Below are 18,352 nucleotides of genomic sequence, written 5' to 3' on the forward strand. Positions count from 1 at the left end.
CGATCAAAAGTCTGTGTAACACAGCCTTGTTATTCTTCCAAGAAACTCTCTATGAAATACACTATGAAATTCATCCTGCCAATTTGATTCATTCAATCGATATAAAGATTAAAATCGTTCACAATTATTCTTACAAGCCCTCATTATTTCTTGATTTATTCTCTGTCCTATACTGTAGCTACTTTTGGCAGGCCTATAAACTACTCCCACCAGTGACTTCCTTCTTTTGCTGTTTCTTATCTCTACCCAAATTGATTCTATATCTTGATCTTCTGAACCAAGAGCATTTCTCACAACTATACTAATCTCATCCTTTATTAACCACTCTACCTCTTATTCCTTTCTGTCTGTCCTCCTGAAATGTCAAATACCCTTGAACATTCAGGTCCCAGCCATGGTCACTTTGCAGCCATGTCTTGGCAATAGCCATCATTTCATACTCATTTATTTCTATTTGTGCTTTCAATTCATCCATTTTGTTACGAATGCTGCGTGCATTCAGATAAAGAGCCTTTCATTCTGTCTTTTTACCACATTTCCCTACTGTTGACCTTATTTGCTGATGCACTCTTAGGTTTGTATGCTCTGTCCCTTCCTGTCACACTACAGTTATCATTACCCATATTGCTACTTTGCACTATTGCCTTGCCTTTTCTCTAACTTTCCAAATCTTCCCTGAAATGAACTCTCTCCCCCACTAATTAGTTTGCAGCTCTCTTTACAACCGTAGTTATATATGTAGCATCCAGCATTGTACATATAATCCTAATAAGATAAATCAAAGCAATAACACTGTTAGCAAAGTACACAAAAATTAGCAGTATGCTGTGAAAAGAATAGTGTGGTCTTTAAGAAAGTCATATAGAAACTATGGTAAAGTTATTCACAATCACATAAATATGCGATCTATTATCATAGCAATGTATAATTGATACAGCTCAATCTAGGTAGTTGGGGAATAAGGTGAATCACAATAAAAGAAGCTAAATTGTGTTTTCTTTAAAAATGAGAAATAGAGTGCTACATTCAAGATATTTCAGTGAAGTATAGAACTGAAGCCAATCTTTAAACATATGTAGAAGCTTTCATTTAGAGATACACATCACAAACATGTACCTCCTAACCCAACAACAGTTTCAGCCAGTCTCTATCCATAAGAACAAAATTAAATCCCTAGTTAATGCCCACACCTGTATAAAATTAAATACAATTAATATAGAATATGCAACAGAAAGATTAGCATGTGAAGCATCACAAAAAATGATTAGCTTTATATTTTTGGGGTCACTGAAGGATGCATATTTATCCAGATTTTATTTTCTTCATGTTTTATTTTCCCTTAAAACATTCTCTACTTCAGGGTTTTACATCATGGTACTTAACTCCAGCACATCAAAATGAGCATCAGGTCTAATCTGAGTGCACAACCAGTTCAACTAACCAATCAGGCTTCGTAATTGCTTCATCTCTTCTTTACATACAGCATCACTTTTCACTGATCTCCTAGGACGATTAACCAGAACAAGAGTAACACTCTTTGATTTAAACTTATTCCAGGAGTTACTTTGCTTAATATCTAAACCAATATATTTAAAAGCCCACAAGCTAGATTCAAATTTAAATTCTGCTCTGATCTTAACACATTTCTCATCTTTTGCAGTACCACCAAATTTGAAATCATCAACATACATCATGAAGACACCTGAAAGTTTTCCTTTACGTTACCGACATAGCAGGATCTGTTTTTAGTTGAACTTATTTTCAGCAAAACAGATCTCATCAAAAAACACCATACCCGGAAGTATCATTCAGCCCATAGACACATTTGTTTAGTTTCCATAGTTTTCCTTCTGCATCTGCTATCCCTTTGGGTGGTTTCAGGAACACTTCTCTCAGTAAAGTAACACCTTGCAGAAACGCGGCTTTTATCTCGATTGACCTAGATTCTAATGAATGTACAGCCAAAAGGGCTATAAAGATTTTCAAGATTACTTTATTGGCTGTGGCAGAATCCACTCTAACACCTGTATCATCCAGTTGCTCTTAAAACGCCTAGCCCTTGTCTTAGCCTTAAGTCCCATCTGCAAAGAATTTTTCAGTACAAATCCACCCATGTGACAAACCTTATCTGGTACCTTTGAATAAATTCCAAACTCTCTTCAACAGTTTATCTCTCTTTACTTTGCCTTGTCTTTCTAATTAGTTTGCCTTCATGTTTATTGGTAGCCATCAAAACTGCACGATCACAAGGACTTCTGCTTCTGGTTGTTATGAGATTGTTCTGTGGTCTTTATTTCATCATCAAATCTTTTCAAGCTTCAGCCTCTACTTCAACTTCTATGTTGCAGCCAGTACTGTGAGATCTCCCTTCTTGTACTTTTGGAGGTTTGTTCTCCAGTATGTGATTGTTTTCCAACAAAAAAGCCACTTCAAGCTCATTATCAGTACTTGCACTGCACTTTTGTACTTTCCACTATTTTATCCCATTCTACTAATCCATGGACCTCATTTCTTAGCCATCAGCCTCAACATTCAACCAATATTTAAACATGTTACTAGCTGTTGCTGCACACCCCGCAATTGTTGCATCTATCCATTCACTAGACTCCATTGGACTATATGTTACACAAACACCCACACAGGGCAATTGGCCTGTGGATATGATAGCATCAGGTGTCATTATCACTCACATTACCATTATGCAACCCTTTATCTAACACATTCTGTTCCTTAGGCTTGTGGGCTTTTAAATATATTGGTTTAGATATTAAGCAAAGTAGCCCAGGAATAAGTTTAAATCAATAATCCTATTCAGAGAGAGTGTTACTTTCTTACTAAACACATGAACACTTGAGGTGCAAGGAATCTCATTTGCACCTATCAGCTGCTCAGAATCTAAGATTGTGTCCGTAATTTTTATAGCAATCATGATTAATGAACCTTAATAGTTTGATTACCATACTTGATAATTTGATATTTCCTGCAGGTAAAGCATTCAGATGTGCAGGAAAAAAACTGATCGTAGTACCTTCAAGAGAATGAGGGCTAAAGGAAAACTTTCAAGCGCCTTCGTGAAGTATATTGATGATTTCAAATTGGGTGGTACTGCAGAATATGAGAAGTGTGTTAATAAGATCAGAGCAGAATTTAAATTTGAGTCTGGCTTGTGGGCTTTTAAATATATTGGTTTAGATATTAAGCAAAGTAGCCCTGGAATAAGTTTAAATCAGTAGTCCTATTCAGAGAGTGTTACTCTCCTCAGGACCTTCCTCACTAAACACATGAACACTTGAGGTACAAGGCATCTCATTTGCATCTGTCAGCTGCTCAGAATCTGAGATTTTGTCATTAATTTTTATTTCAATCATGATGAATGAACCTTAATAGTTTGATTGCCATATTTGATAATTTGATATTTCCTGCATGTAAAGCATTCAGATGTGCAGGAAATAAAACTGATTGTGGTACCTTCAAGAGAATGAGAACTATTGCATAGGACAGAAGATAATTTGGGATTTTGCCCAAAAACTAACTGATCGGAACTATAGACACCAACCATCTGCAGTAAACTCTTTGCATGAACTGTCTATGCCAGCTCAGTTGTCAACTTGCTGTCTGGCCTGATCAGCTAAAATTTTATGCAGCATTTCATCAATCACCGTAAGGTTCCTCTCACAAAGCCCACTGCTGAAAGGACTTTCAGCATGACCACGACGTTCATGTCCTGAACTTGTCATTGGCAAAGTCCCCTCCATTACCGTCAGAAACTTCGCTGGTGTCCAAAGTCTAGCCCCTATCTATTTCTCCAAGATTTTGTCCATAATAACCTTTTTGCCCTTATTAGATATTGCTGCAGAAAAACTAAATCTGGTCGCCAGGTTTGTAAAGTGCAGGATGAAAATATGTGGTTTTTTTTAGCCTTTAATGCAAATTATAGTACACAATTATTTACAGCTAGTGAAAAGAGCAGTCTCAATATGTGCAAAATAAATTTGTTACACATACAACAGAACTGTACTGTCATTGTCAGTGCCCATATCTAACTTCAATATCTGTGCATGGCCTTGACAAAGTCTTTTATTATACTTGGCAATTGTGGGTCTTTGTAAATGTTGTTATGCTTGTATCCAAGAAATGCAGGAAATGAAACAAACTTGACTTGTCTTCCTGATATCCATGTATCCAGTAGACTTTCATAGAGCTTTTTGCCCAACTCAAATGGTATGATATCTTCAGCATGCAGAATCAACACCGGTGTAGAAATTGACAGCAGATTTTCAACATTCATTTCTGTATTCTTCTGTATTATTTCAATATTATTTTCTGTTATTATATCCATAAAGAACCATTCAAATACAGGAAAAAGCTTGTAATACGCAGCAAATGGGCGATGGGCTGCTACTTCTCAGAGGTAAATGGAGCTTCCAGTATAAAAGCATCAGCTGGGCTTCCTTTCCCTTGTAGGATCCGTGCAGTATTTGTGGCAACACACTTGAACCCAGACTAGTTTATCTTACTGCCTTCTTAAGTTCTCTTCATTATGCATTCTCCAGATATGGCTGACACTGGCCCATGCCAAGGGTGGTTTGCTGGCCACTTCAAAGAGCATTAAGGGCTAACCATATTGGGTGAGTTCATGTAGGTTAGACCAGTGAAGCAGGCAGGTTCTCTTCCATGATGGACGACCCATACATTTTAATCCATGGCAACTACCTCATTAGGCTCAAGTGGCAGTACCTTTTGATACTTTTTTGAAAAAACAGATTTCACACTTCCCCTTGCACTGTATATTCTTCATCAACTATACCTGCATCTTTTAGGAGGGTTTTTGATCTTTGGCAAGTAGTGAGAGCAAATTATCTAAGTAACTTTAATCTTTTCTCTCTGATCCTTATCACCTGATGCCATTAACGCTTGTCTAACACTATGAGAAAGGGGGGTATAATAACGTCAAGAGAAGAAAACACAAGAGATCGAAGCAGGAGTAGACCAAACGACCTGTTGAGCTTGTCCTGCCACTTACTCTGATCATGCCTGATCTTGGGTTTCACTGCCCACTCACCATATCCCTTGGTTTCCTAAGAGAACAAAAATCTATCTATTCTAGCCTTAAATATATTCAGTGATGGAGCATCCACAACTCTCTGGGGTAGAGATGTTCTGATTGGGTAAACTGAAGATCAACCGCCTTTCCAAAAACAAATTGTCTTATCACGATCAAGTTTTATATGTGCATTTGTCATAGAAGGTTTACGCAACTCTATCAGCATCCCACAAGAGATAACACCAGTACAGAAAAATACAGGGCCAGGCTGAGAAATCATGGGCCCTGGTGTTTCTTCTGTTTCCAGGCCCCTTATTCCACTCATACCCCCTCCTCCCCCAACCCCACTCCAATGCATGTTATATTTTCCCCTTTCAATATTCACCAACCAATCCACCAAACAATCACAAAAAGGGTCCTGGTAAACAGGTAAAATGATAACACCCATTGCTGGCATGTGGGATATGTAACATGGGTCACTAATATTAAGAGCAGCAATGATATAATAGTGTTAGTTTATGCGCCCGCAATAGGTGATCCACAGCGACTATTAAACAAACCAGAGTACAAATATTAACAGCATCATGTAAATTTTTAATTTCACAGAATAATATCCAATAAAACTGATTTTGACGTTTTCGTCGGAAGATCTGTTTTTAGTAGTGCTGACTGAAAGAGAAATAACATATTCTCCAGATTGCACCATATGTACACGGTGACAGTAAATTCATTTTTAGGGGAAAGATTCAATACTTGCAACCCAGATTGCAAGGAAACCTTTCAGGTTTTGCTTTATATATTTAAACTACCTGTTCTGTATAGAAAAGAAAGGCTGTCCCCACGCTGCATTTCGCATTGTTTCATTGTTGGATAGTGATAGAAGGCAAAAGGGGGAGGGGACGAGATGGAACGGTCCCGCTCACTTGCTGCTGCCTAAGCTCCCTCCACCCTCAATAGACGCACGGACACAGCACTCACTCGCCTCACTCAGTATCCATGGAGTGGCCTATGCTGTGAACGTGGATGGCAGCAGGGAGAAGCTTGGCACACGCCTGAGTGACAGCCCACCCAGGCCCGCTCTAGCCTCGTTACCAGCGGAAAGTCCCTCCTGTTCTTTAATTTTGTTTCTTTCCCATGGCCTCCCAGGAAGTGTCATCACAAATCGTTCAATGCAGCTGAAGGGCTCCTGTATGGTGGCCAGTGGGAACATCCATAATAACTGCTCCAGCTCCTCCAATCACAAGTTTCCTCTCTCCAGCTCTTGCTGTTCTTCCAATATAGATTCTGTTTCTGGAGGAGTGGCAAGAGGAGGAAGGAGGAGCTAGAGCAATGACTGCACAGTCCTGCCTTATCTCATTGGTCTCCCCTATAAACTGTATTCAACAGGTCTTAACAACTTCAAGGCAAGATAATGCAAGAGCTTCAAAAGATCGCCCTCAGCAGTACACTCACACCTGCAAATCTGTTTATACATTATAACTTCTTCATTTCATTTTCATACATAAAATATAGTGCATTGCTAGATGACCTTTACAGACCAATGGGCAAATCAAAAGGTAAGCAGCTAGAAAAAAAAACCAAGGAAAAACAACCAATCTTAACTTCCAGTCAAGAGAACATACCAATAATAAAAAGGAAATAAAGATGAACCAATTGAATCGCTCAAATGTTATTTGCTAGTAATTGAAATTTCTAAGATCCAACATAAGGTTTTGAACAAAATGAAAATATTAAAAATTACATAATTCATGATAACATGGTTAAATCTAGCCAGCTTTTAATACCTATAGGGCCATATTGCCATAACCGATAGTACAGGTCCTCCTCTAAGTCAGAGGTTATGGATTTGAGTTCCACTGCAGTCTAACACCTAGGGAGTGCTGCATTATCAGAAATGCCATATTTTAAATGGAATGTTAAATGAATACTCTGTCTTGTGTGGACATAAAAGGTTCAACTATATAATTTCTAGACTTCTGCGTAATATTTCTCCCGCAAACAACATTATGAGAAGCACATCTTCTGATCAATCATTCATTTCTTATTTATGCAATTTATAATTGTCTGCCACTGGTTCACCTACCTAAAAACAGGGGCCACCTCAAAAATAATTTGCTGGTTATAAAGCATTTTGGGATATTGTGAGGACCTGTTTAAGTTCTATCTAATACATATTTTTATTTTTTTCTGCTACCCTTCAATTGAAGGCCACAGCCTCACCCAAAGCCCTGGTCTTAACATAGTATTTTTTGCCTAGAGCTGCAATTCTGCTGGCTAAAGGAAGATTTGACAGCCTGAGCAGTAGTGCTCATAATTGCCTAGGATGGATCAAAAGCACTTAGTGAGCTCAACAGAAGCTTCTCTTCAGTTTCTTCAACTTTTTGGTTATTTTTCAAATTATTTGAAGAAAATCTGGATTGCAAATTACAAAAATTTTATTCAGGTAATGTTTGTATTAAGTTTAAATTAAAAAGAAACAGGCTGTTTGTGTGAGAGTGGAATCAATTTCAGACATGACAAGCTTATACATACCAGTTGTAGGTTTTGTTTGTGTTCAAATTATAAACAAATCTATAATCTTCATGCCAAGAGGAACAGAAGACCCGATTTTATGCTAACTCACCGAGTAGGAACAGGTTTGGGTTGGATGTTCATTTTACACCCTGCTAAATTTACTCTTCGATACAGTTATTTACCTCAGTAATCAACCCTCCTGACATCCAAGACCAGCTCCAATGCCTCCAAACATTTGAGGTGTTATTTCAGGCTGCTACAGACCTCCAGGCAGCTGGCAGGCTTTTAAAAAAAACAGAATCACGAAGGTGCCCAAAGGTTGGAAGCAGCAGCGCAGCAACCATCAATGAAATTGACCTGATGGTTCTGATTTTTTTTAAGCTGGTCTTTCAGATCTGAAGCTCCGGCTGCTCAGTCTGGACAACGGTGAAAACTCCATTTACGATAACAAGCCTGGGCTTCCTTAATCCCCGGTGTTTTGCACCTTGTGCACTCCTCTCTCCTGGGACCTGAGAAAATGGCTTTCTCCAGCTACTTTACATGGAATTACAATATTCTTTAGTAACCTCAATGGTTAGTCATTAACAAACCTAAAGAAAGTAGTCCTTTTATATTCTTTAATCTTGCATCAATCCTCTCTATTTAGTGAATCACAATAGCACTTTAACCAAGCTGTCCCACATACGGGGTTAAAATACAAGCACCATGTAGTACCGCACAGTTAAGGAGTCCACGACTAACACATGCATCAAAGGACTAAAACTCCTTGTGATCATATAATTTGTTTGTATTCATTATCTTTATACTCAGAATTCTCTTCTTCATATGCCATTTCAAGGTTGTTTGCTTTGGAAAATTCACTGCATAATGATACTTGAAGTCACAGGTGAAACACCCATTCACTGTTCTTCGGACATTCATGGGATTCATTTGCCCATTACTGTTGTTCCAATGTTTGCTGTAATAGCCAGATCTGCAAATATTTCTTTCATTCTCATTCTGCCTGTCTTTAATCTTTCCTTTGTATTAGCTGCTGCATCCAGTATCTGGACTATTTCGAAATCTGGCAATCATGGAGTCTTCTATTCCTTGCCACCATGAAATGCCTCATTTATTCCGTGAAGGTTGAGGAAATGACAGCTTCTCTAGGAAATCTTTCAAGGCAGCAGACAACTGATCCAACAGAGTATCCTTCTCTGAGACTCGAACACCAGTTAGAGCCAAATAAAAACAGGAAGCGCTGGAAAACTCAGCAGGTCTAGCAGCATCTGTGGAGAAAGAAACGGAGTTAACGTTTCAATTCCAATATGACTTCTTCACAACCCCTCACAGATGCTGCCAGACCTGCTGGGTTTTTTTCAGCTCATTCTGTTTTTATTTCGGATCTTCTACATCCACAGTATTTTGCTTTTATACCAGTTAGGGCCAGTTGTGTGAGATACCTTAGTATAATCAAGTAACTTAAATGCTACTACCAATCCAGAGATCTCCAAATTGAATTATCAACTTTTTATACAATTTGTTAAAGCCCACAATATATTCTTGCAATGGAATGACCATGTTTTCTGAAGTCTATCAAATTTTGACCATGTCTCATAGGCATTGAGTAAATCATCTTTCTTATAGATTTCATTTAAGAACTCTAACAGAATGTTCAATCCTTTGTCACTATCCAACTGACTGGCATCTTTCTCACAAAATAATTTACTTCTGACTTTACTTCTTGTAGGAAGTAACACACCAAGGACAAATCTTGTTTTCTATTTTGTAGGTTCTTAAGCTGGGTCCACAGATCCACTTCATTCTTCCATTGCTCATGTGGTTCAAATTCCAAGAACATCGGAGTATAATCATACCCCAATAATTTACACTTGCATTCTGCCATTTTCAACAATGGCCACTAGGATTTTAGGTTTATATCTGAAAACTAGTTCTTCGTTTCCAACCTTCACCTTTAGGCAACCATCCTCTGCTACTTATTCAGGAAAGCTAGGCAGTGAAGGATCGAATTGGAGCCAATCTTACTTTTAAGCTTTTAGTTAAAGAAATTTACATTACAAACAAGTACTTCCGAACCCAACAACCACAGTTTCAATCTGTTTCTATATATAGGAGTACAAGTGAATCCCCAGTTAGTGCCACATCACTGCATTTTAAAAACTTTTTTATTTACTTGTTCATGGGATGTGGGCATCCTTGGTAGGCCAGCATTTATTGCCCATCCCTAATTGCTTGAGAAGGTGGTGAGCTGCCTTCGTGAACTGCTGCAATCCATGTCATATAGGTACATCCACAGTGCTGTTAGGAAAGGAGTTCCAGGATTTTGACCCAGTGAGAGAAGGAAAGGCAATATAGTTCCAAGTCAGGATGGTGCGTAACGTGAAGGGGAGCTGGCGAGTGGTGACGTTTCCATGCATCTGCTACCCTTGTCCTTCTAAGCGGTAAAGGTCATGGGTTTGGAAGGCATTGTTGAAGGAGCCTTGGCGAGCTGCTGCAGTGCAGTGACCCATAGACGTTTACAGCACAGAAGGAGGCCATTCGGCCCATCGTGTCTGCGCCAATCCACAAAGATCTGACTACACTAATCCCATTTTCCAGCGCTTGGCCCATAGCCCTGGGAGCTATGGCAATGCAAGTGAATATGTAAAAACTTATTAAATGTTACGATAGTTTGACTCAACCACCTTTTCGGGCAGTGAGTTCCAGACTTCCACCACCCTCTGGGTGAAAAACTCTCCTCAACTACCCTCTTAGCCTTCTACCTCCACCTTAAATCTATGCCCCCTGGATTATTGACCCCTCTACTAATGGAAAAAGTGCCTTCGTATCTACCCACCTATGCCCCTCAATCTTGTACAAGTCTATCAGGTCCCCTCTCAACCTTCGCTGCTCCAAGGAAAACAACCCCAGCCTATCCAATCTTTCCTCATAGCTCAGATCCTCCAGCTCAGGCAGCATCCTGGTAAATCGCCCCTGCACCCTCTCCAGTGCAATCACATCCTTCCTATAATGTGGCGACAGAACTGCATGCAGTATTCCAGCTGTGGCCTAATCAGCGTTTTATACAGTTCCAACACAACCTCCCTCCTCTTGTATTGTGTGCCTCAGTTAATAACGGCAAGAATCTCATATGCCTTCTTAACTACCTTATCTACCAGCCCTGTTACCTTCAGGGGTCTGTGGATATGCATACCAAGGTCCCCCGATCTTCAGTACTTTCCAGGGTCCTGCCATTCATAATGTAATCCATTGCCTTGTTAGCCCTCCCCAGGTGCATTACCTCTCACTTTTCCGGGATAAATTCCATTCGCCACTGTTCTGCCCACCTGACCAGTCCATTGATAACCTCCTGCAGTTTATGTCTACCCTCCTCCCTATTTACCACCCTACCAATTTTTGTGTCATCCGCAAACTTCTTGATCACATCCTCTACATTTAAGTCCAAATCATTCATGCACAGCACAAACAGCAAGGGCCCTGGCACCAAGCCCTGCAGAACCCCACTGGAAACAGGCTACCAGTCACAGAAACATCCCTCTATCATCACCCTCTGCTTCCTCCTCTCAGCCAATTTTGGATCCAATGTACCGCTTTACCTTGGATTCCATGCCATGAAAGACATTATCAAGAACCTTGCTAAAGTCCATGGAGACCACATCAAATGCATTACCCTCCTCAAAAAATGTGATCAAATTTGTTAAAACACGATCTTCCCTCAACAAATCCATACTGACTATCCCTGATTAGCAGTCTTTCAGTCCTCTAGCACCTCACCTGTGGCCAGGGAGGATTTGAAAATTACTGCCAGGGCCCCCAATATCTCTTCCCTTACCTCCATCAACAGCCTGGGATACATCTTATCTGAGGCTGCAGATTTATCCACTTTTAAGGCCTCTAAACCCGTTAGTACCTGCTCTCTCTCTATGCTAATTTCCTCTAATATTTCCACAGTCCTCCACCCTGATGTCTATACCTGCGTCATCCTTTTCCATTGCAAAGACCGACACAAAGTATTCACCGAGGACTGTACCCACGTCTTCCGGCTCCACACACAGAGTACCTCTATGGTCCCGAATTGGCCCTACTCTTTCCCTAGTTATTCTGTTGCTCTTTATACAGTTAAAAAACCCCTTTGGGTTTTCCTTTATTCTACCCATCGATGCTTTCTCATGCACTCACTTAGCTTTTCTAATTTCCTTTTTAAGCTCCCCCCTGCACTTTTTATACTCCTCTAGGGACTCTGCCGTATTAAGCCCTTGGTATCTGCCATAAGCTTCTCTTTTTTCTTAATCCTAACCTTTATGTCCCTTGATATCCAGGGTTCTCTGGACTTGGTCCCCCCACTTTGTCTTTATGGGAACAGATTTGCCCTGTACTCTCGCTATTTCCTCCTTGAATGCCTCCCACTGCTCTGGCACAGTTTTATCTGCAAGTAGCTCTCCCAATCTACTTGGGCCAAATTGTATCTCATCTTAGTAAAATTAGCCTTTCCCCAGTTTAGAACTTTTATTCCCAGCCCAACCTTATCCTTTTCCAAAACTATCCAAAATGCTCCCCTGCTGATGTGCCTTGCACCTGCCCCCTCCCTTGTTGGTCTATGTACTGGCTAAAAAAGTTCTTCTGGATGCAACTTAAGAATTTTGCTCCTTCCCTACCTTGCACACTAAAACTATCCCAGTTAATAGTTGGGTAGTTAAAATCCCCTACTATTACTACCTTATTATTCTTACACTTCTCTGAAATTTGATTACATATCTGATCCTCTCTCTCTCCCTGACTGTTTGGGAGCCTACAGTACACACCCAACAGTGCATTTGCCCCTTTGGTGTTTTTTACTTCTACCCATATGGCCTCACTTGATGATCCTTCTAAGATATCATCTCTCCTCACTGCTATAATTGATTCCTTGAACAATATTGCAACCCCCCACTCCTCTTCTATCCCCCTCTCTATCTCGTCTGAATACCTTATAACCAGGAATGTTGAGCTGCCAATCCTGCCCTTCTTTTAGCCAAGTCTTGGTCATAGCTATGACACCATACCCCCACGTACCTATCTGTGCCCTCAGCTCATCTGTCTTATTCCTCAGGCTCCCTGCATTAAAATATATTCCATTTAGCCTTTCTTTCTTATCTAGCCTATGTTCCCTCTGCCTTTCAGACTCACTTACAAGCATTTTAACTTCTAATTCCAATTTAGCTTCTCTCCCCTCTGAACTACTTCTCAGGGTCCCATCCCCCTGCCAATTTAGTTTAAATCCGCATCAACAGCATTAACAAACCTCCCCTGAGGATGTTGGTCCCTTCCTGTTCAGATGTAACCCGTCCAACTTGTACAGGTCCCACCTCCTCCAGAAATGGGCCCAATGCCCCAGGAATCTAAATCCCTCCCTCCTGCACCATCTCTCTAGCCACACATTCATCTGCTTTATCCTTCTGTTCCAATACTCACTACTGCATGGCACTGCGAGTAATCCGGAGAAGTCCTGCTTTTCAATTTCTCACCTAACTCCCTAAAGTCTGCTTTGACCTCATTTCTCTTCCTTCCCACGTAACTGATCCCAACATGGACCACAACCTCTGGCTGTTCACCCTCCCCCTTCAGAATGCCCTGCAGCCATGACATCCTTGACCCTGGCACCTGGGAGGCAACATACCATCCTGGATTCACGTCGAGGGCAACAGATACACCTGTCTACTCCCCTCACTAAAGAATCCCCTACCACTATTGCCCTTCCACATTTTTCCTCCCCTCCCTTGAGCAGCTGGACCACCCATGGTGCCATGGCCTGGGCTCCGGTTGGCCTCCACAGAGGAACCGTCACTCTTACCATTTTCCATGGCTAATAAACGGTTTGTGAGCGACATGTACTCAGGGGATTCCCTCACTACCTGCCTGGTGCCCTTCTTCTGTCTGGCAGTCACCCATTCCCTCTCTGCTTGCACTTCCTTAAGCTGCAGGGTGACTTGATCTGAAATATGCTATCCATGAACTTCTCAGCCTCGTGGATGTACTGTAGTGCCCGCAGCTGCCGCTCAAGCTCTAAAAACCGAGTTCAAGTTGCTCCAGTTGGAGGCATCTCCTGCACACATGGTCATCCAGACCACCAGGAGCGTCTAGGATTTCCCACATGGCTCAGGAAGTGCAAATCATGGGACTGAGCTCCCCAGACATATCTTAGCTAAATAGAAAATGGGCCTTTGCTTTTATTTTACCCTTATGCCTACTTGAGTATAAACTAGATGCTAGATCCTTTAGATAGGCTAGGTGCTGCTGACTGCCTGTTTTAGGGTCTTCTTCTCATACTCTCCTCTAGGTGCTGGAAAACTCAGCAGGTCTGGCAGCATCGGCGGAGAAGAAAAGAGTTGACGTTTCGAGTCCTCATGACCCTTCAGCAGAACTGGATGAATCCAAGGAGAGGTGTGAAATATAAGCTGGTTTAAAATGGGGGGACAGAAGTGGAGGGAGATGGTGTGGTTGTAGGGACAAGCAAGCAGTGATAGGAGCAGATAATCAAAAGATGTCACAGACAAAAAAACAAAAGAACACAGAGGTGTTGAAGTTGAAGTATTAATTCCATTCTTAATTAGCATATTCGTTTAGATAATATCACCAACTTCAACACCTCTGTGTTCTTTTGTCTGTGACATCTTTTGATTATCTGCTCCTATCACTGCTTGCTTGTCCTTACAACCACACCACCACCCCCCTCCTCTTCTCTCTCTCTCTCTCTCCCCCCCCCACCCCCCCCCCCCCCCCCCCCCCCCCCCATCTTAAACCAGCTTATATTTCACATTTCACCCCTCTCCTTGGATTCACCCAGTTCTGCTAAAGGGTCATGAGGACTCGAAACGTCAACTCTTTTCTTCTCCACCGAGGCTGCCAGACCTGCTGAGTTTTCCAGGTAATTCTGTTTTTGTTTTGGATTTCCAGCATCCGCAATTTTTTGTTTTTATCTCCTCTAGGTGCTGCTGACTGCCTGTCCCAGGGTCTTCCTGTCACACTCTCCTCTGCTGCTCTGACACACTGCCACTGTGCATCGGTGGTAGAGGGAGCAAATGTTGAAGGCAGTGGACAGACTGCCAATCAAGCAGGCTGCTTTGTCCTGGGTAATGTCAAACTTGAGTGTTATTGGAGTTGCACTTATCCAGGCAAGTGCAAAGTATTCCATCAATCCTAACTTGTGCCCCGTAGATGATGAAAAGGCTTTAGGGAATCAGGAGATGAATTACCCTTTGCAGAATGCCCAGCCTCTGAAGTGCTCTTGTCGCCACAGTAGATACATGGCTGATCCAGTTCGTGGGGATATGATTAGATTCTCTCTTGTTGGAGATGGTCATTGCCTGGCACTTGTGTGGCGTGAAAGTTACTTGTCATTTATCAACCCAAGCATGAATATTGTCCAGGTCTTGCTGCATTTGGACATGGGCTGCTTCAGTATCTGAGGAGTCGCGAATGGTGCTGAACATTGTGCAATCATCAGCAAACATCCCCACTTCTGACCTTATGATGGAAGGAAGGTCATTGATGAAGCAGCTAAAGATGGTTCGGCCGCAGACACTACCCTGAGGAACTCCTGCAGTGATGTCCTGGAACTGAGATGATTGACCTCCAACAATCACAGCCATCTTCCTTTGAGCTAGGTATGACTCCAACCAGTGAAAAGATTTCCCCCAATTCCAATTGACTTCAGTTTGCTAGGGCTCCTTGATGTCACATTCGGTCATACAATTAAACAGAATTAATACACAATTAACAAGGAATGTTGGGTATCCACTTGTGTCATATTTAGTTAAGTAATTCTGGAGATGTTGCTGTTTGATATCAAAAGCAACCATACACAATTAGGAGAGGGACTGTGGTGCCAGTTTCACATCTTCGACAGATGAAACACACATTGTAGCATCATTCATGAGAATTATTCAAGCGATGCAAGTCATGTGGAGTTAATAAAAGGCTATTTTTAGTCCATTAATTCTGCTAATCTAATACAGTAAGTGGATACTGTGATATTGTGTTTTTGTAAAAAAAAGTTTGGGTTTCATAATATTTTTACCCCTTTTGCCATTGTGTGCTAAAAACTTACTTTGAGCAACACTGAAGTATCTTCCCATGTATGATGGTGTTATAGTGAGTGTTGCACAGTGATCTTGCTCAAATTTTGATCTTCCATCTATTTCGTCATTTTCTTTTCTCCTCTCCTGAAAATGCTGACATGTGCTGAGGTATAATTCCACAGGACTGTCAATATCTCACCCAAGTTGTAATTTTTCATGTACAATGGCGAGCTGGGGATGTGACTGCCAAGCCCAATTTTGCTCTCCTCCAACTTTCATACAAATCAATTTTATAGCAGAAATCCGGGGCAGAGATACTAGTTGATTGTTCCCCTCCCATGTTCAGACTAAGGTAGCACCACAGAATCTTGCAGTAAAAATGCCTTTGTCAGCACTTTGTTAGAACTATCCAATTAGTCCTAGTCCCCTGATCTTTTTCCAGAGCCCAGCAAATTTTCCTTTTCAAGTACTTATCCAATTGCCATTTGAGAGTAATTATTGAATCAGTTTCCACCACCTTTTCTGCCAGTGAAATGCAGATCATAACTCCCTGCTTAAGAAAATTTTCATCTCCCTTCATTCTTTTGAGACAGGAAGGACCACTCAAGCCAGAATCAGCAAATTCAATGCAAACCAAGGGTTGAACCCGTGACTTTCCTAGTGTGCACGTCTCAGGACTACAGCATTTTGTTTATTCACTCAGCCATCATGAGAGCGTCAAAAGGATTTTTCTAGGAAATGGCAAATGTAGCAAAACATTTTTATCCTTAAATTCCATTGAAGAGTACAATCACGAGGGATTTTTAGGAGATTAGCAACAATTACAATTTGACAATATATGTGCCTTGAGGTGAAATTGAGAGATTATATAAAATAGCAAAAAGCGTCACCTATTCCTTAAAGAAAACACACATGACATTTTTGCAGTCTTTTCCCCATACAATACATAAATAAACTTACAAAGTCCTTATCAAGCTTTTCTAATTCCTGTTTGTAGCTCTTCATTCGAGTGCTGAACAAGCCACGGCTTTGGAGTGGTATCTCCCGTACCTCAAGGTCCATTTGTTCAAGCTGTATTCAAGATTAAAAGAAGAAAAATATGAATTTGTTGTGTGATCATTTTCAAGCAAAATTCTTGAGGGGTAGCAATTTTATTTTCAGGTGCAACAATAATTAGTAACCAGTCACCCTAATGGTAGATCTGTACAAAGTGAAAAATGATCAGCTTTGCGATGTAGTCAGAGAGAAAAAAAGTCACAATTGTTTCCTAATTACTATAAGTCTACTCCTTTGAATTAAGAGATGTTTTGAATTAAAAGTACCTTTTTTCTGGTAATTCTAGTACTTTTAAATCACCGAGTTCCAACTCTACTATTTACATTGCTTAATTCAACTTAATGGATAACTCAATTCTTTTGCTCAAAGAACAACTCCAAAATATGAGGGCTATGTAAATATGAATATAAAAATGTGACAATTTGGCATATTGATATGAATAAATCTCTCAGTATGTTAAACCTCTGTCAAATATAAACCTTTTCACTTATATAATCACATGATCAACACACCAAAAATAAGCACTCTGCCAAAACTAGATTACTGCTCTAATATTGATTCTGCACCTAAACTTTTTAACCTCTGTATTTTGAAATAAATGTTGCACATATATAATTCTCCTTAGGCTTTTGCACAAATTAAGCTATCAACTAGCAACCATTTTGTTCTGTAGCTAAAAGAAGGGCGAAGCTTTAGAAAGATTTGCTTTTATTCCCTGCTGAGGTTTTCCTACTTCAATTTCCGTAACTTGCTGACAAACAAGTCATTACAAGAACAAGTTGATGGAGCAGTATACAAACGAATGAAACAGGCTAATTAATCAGATGACTCTTGTTTTTAGCACCAAAGAGGGCCTGACAAAATTCAGCTCGCTGACGTTCATTTGAAATAGAACAATCTGGTATCTGTGTTTGCACTAACATTAAAAACAAATTATCAACTTTGGAAGTAATTAAAATTCTCTAATTGCAGTTATTTATATTTTACTGTGTCTATTTCAATAAAATTCTGACATTTTTCACTCTCTGGGTTCAAATTCAAATAAAAATTCTTCATATAGTACTAGCATACACAAAACATACAATGTTTCAGAAAATCAAATACAGTTCTTACCAGTTCCCGAGCTTCTTCCATCTGCTTTTCCACATTTGCAACCATACATTTCTTGTCATCTAGAGAATAAGCAAATGAAAAAATATTCCTCATTGCATCAATTTTCAAAATGAGTAATGCAAGATATTTGGACATTAATGGTTGAAAAACGTCACCCAATTTAACACTGAAATTTGATATATGGAGGATTGCAAATGGGCACCTGTGGAATACCATTTAATCCCTTAAATTATAAACACAAGTTCTTGTTGCAAGTGAAGATAGTACGATTCACAACTGATAAGAACAATTTTTATATGCTCCATTTAAAAGGTTATTTATTTAGAATTTAAAAAATTGGAGCATATATCAAGGAAACATGAGGAGTATAATCTCAGGTTATTTATTCCATCATTATCTATTAAGTCTTGAGTCAGTTAAGCAACAGAACCACAAATGAAATTCAGGGCATACACCATAATGTGCCATCTTAAATGTTATAATAAAAATACATTATGTAGTTAATTTAAGATTAGATTCATGATGCAGACTAATTTGAATTAAAGTGATGCAGATTGCAGAGATCAGT

At 40.2% G+C, this 18,352-nt stretch overlaps 1 protein-coding gene across 9 annotated transcripts in view; it reads right to left on the reverse strand.

Annotated features, from left to right (window-relative positions):
- The window catches only part of vti1a (vesicle transport through interaction with t-SNAREs 1A), a 364,307-nt gene that overhangs the window by 330,217 nt on the left and 15,738 nt on the right, over positions 1 to 18,352 (reverse strand). For all 9 annotated transcript variants that reach the window (XR_005945653.1, XR_005945652.1, XM_041209662.1 and 6 more), the window contains exons 2-3: positions 17,785 to 17,843; positions 16,576 to 16,686 (exon numbers count right to left, since the gene is read on the reverse strand). Coding sequence is in view for 7 of the 9 variants with exons in the window: in XM_041209662.1 (XP_041065596.1) it covers positions 16,576 to 16,686; positions 17,785 to 17,843 (170 nt within the window). In the remaining 2 variants the exon portion in view is untranslated. The remainder of the gene's footprint in view (positions 1 to 16,575; positions 16,687 to 17,784; positions 17,844 to 18,352) is intronic.

The sequence above is a fragment of the Carcharodon carcharias genome, chromosome 17 (genome assembly GCF_017639515.1).
Source record: "Carcharodon carcharias isolate sCarCar2 chromosome 17, sCarCar2.pri, whole genome shotgun sequence".
NCBI lineage: Eukaryota > Metazoa > Chordata > Chondrichthyes > Lamniformes > Lamnidae > Carcharodon > Carcharodon carcharias.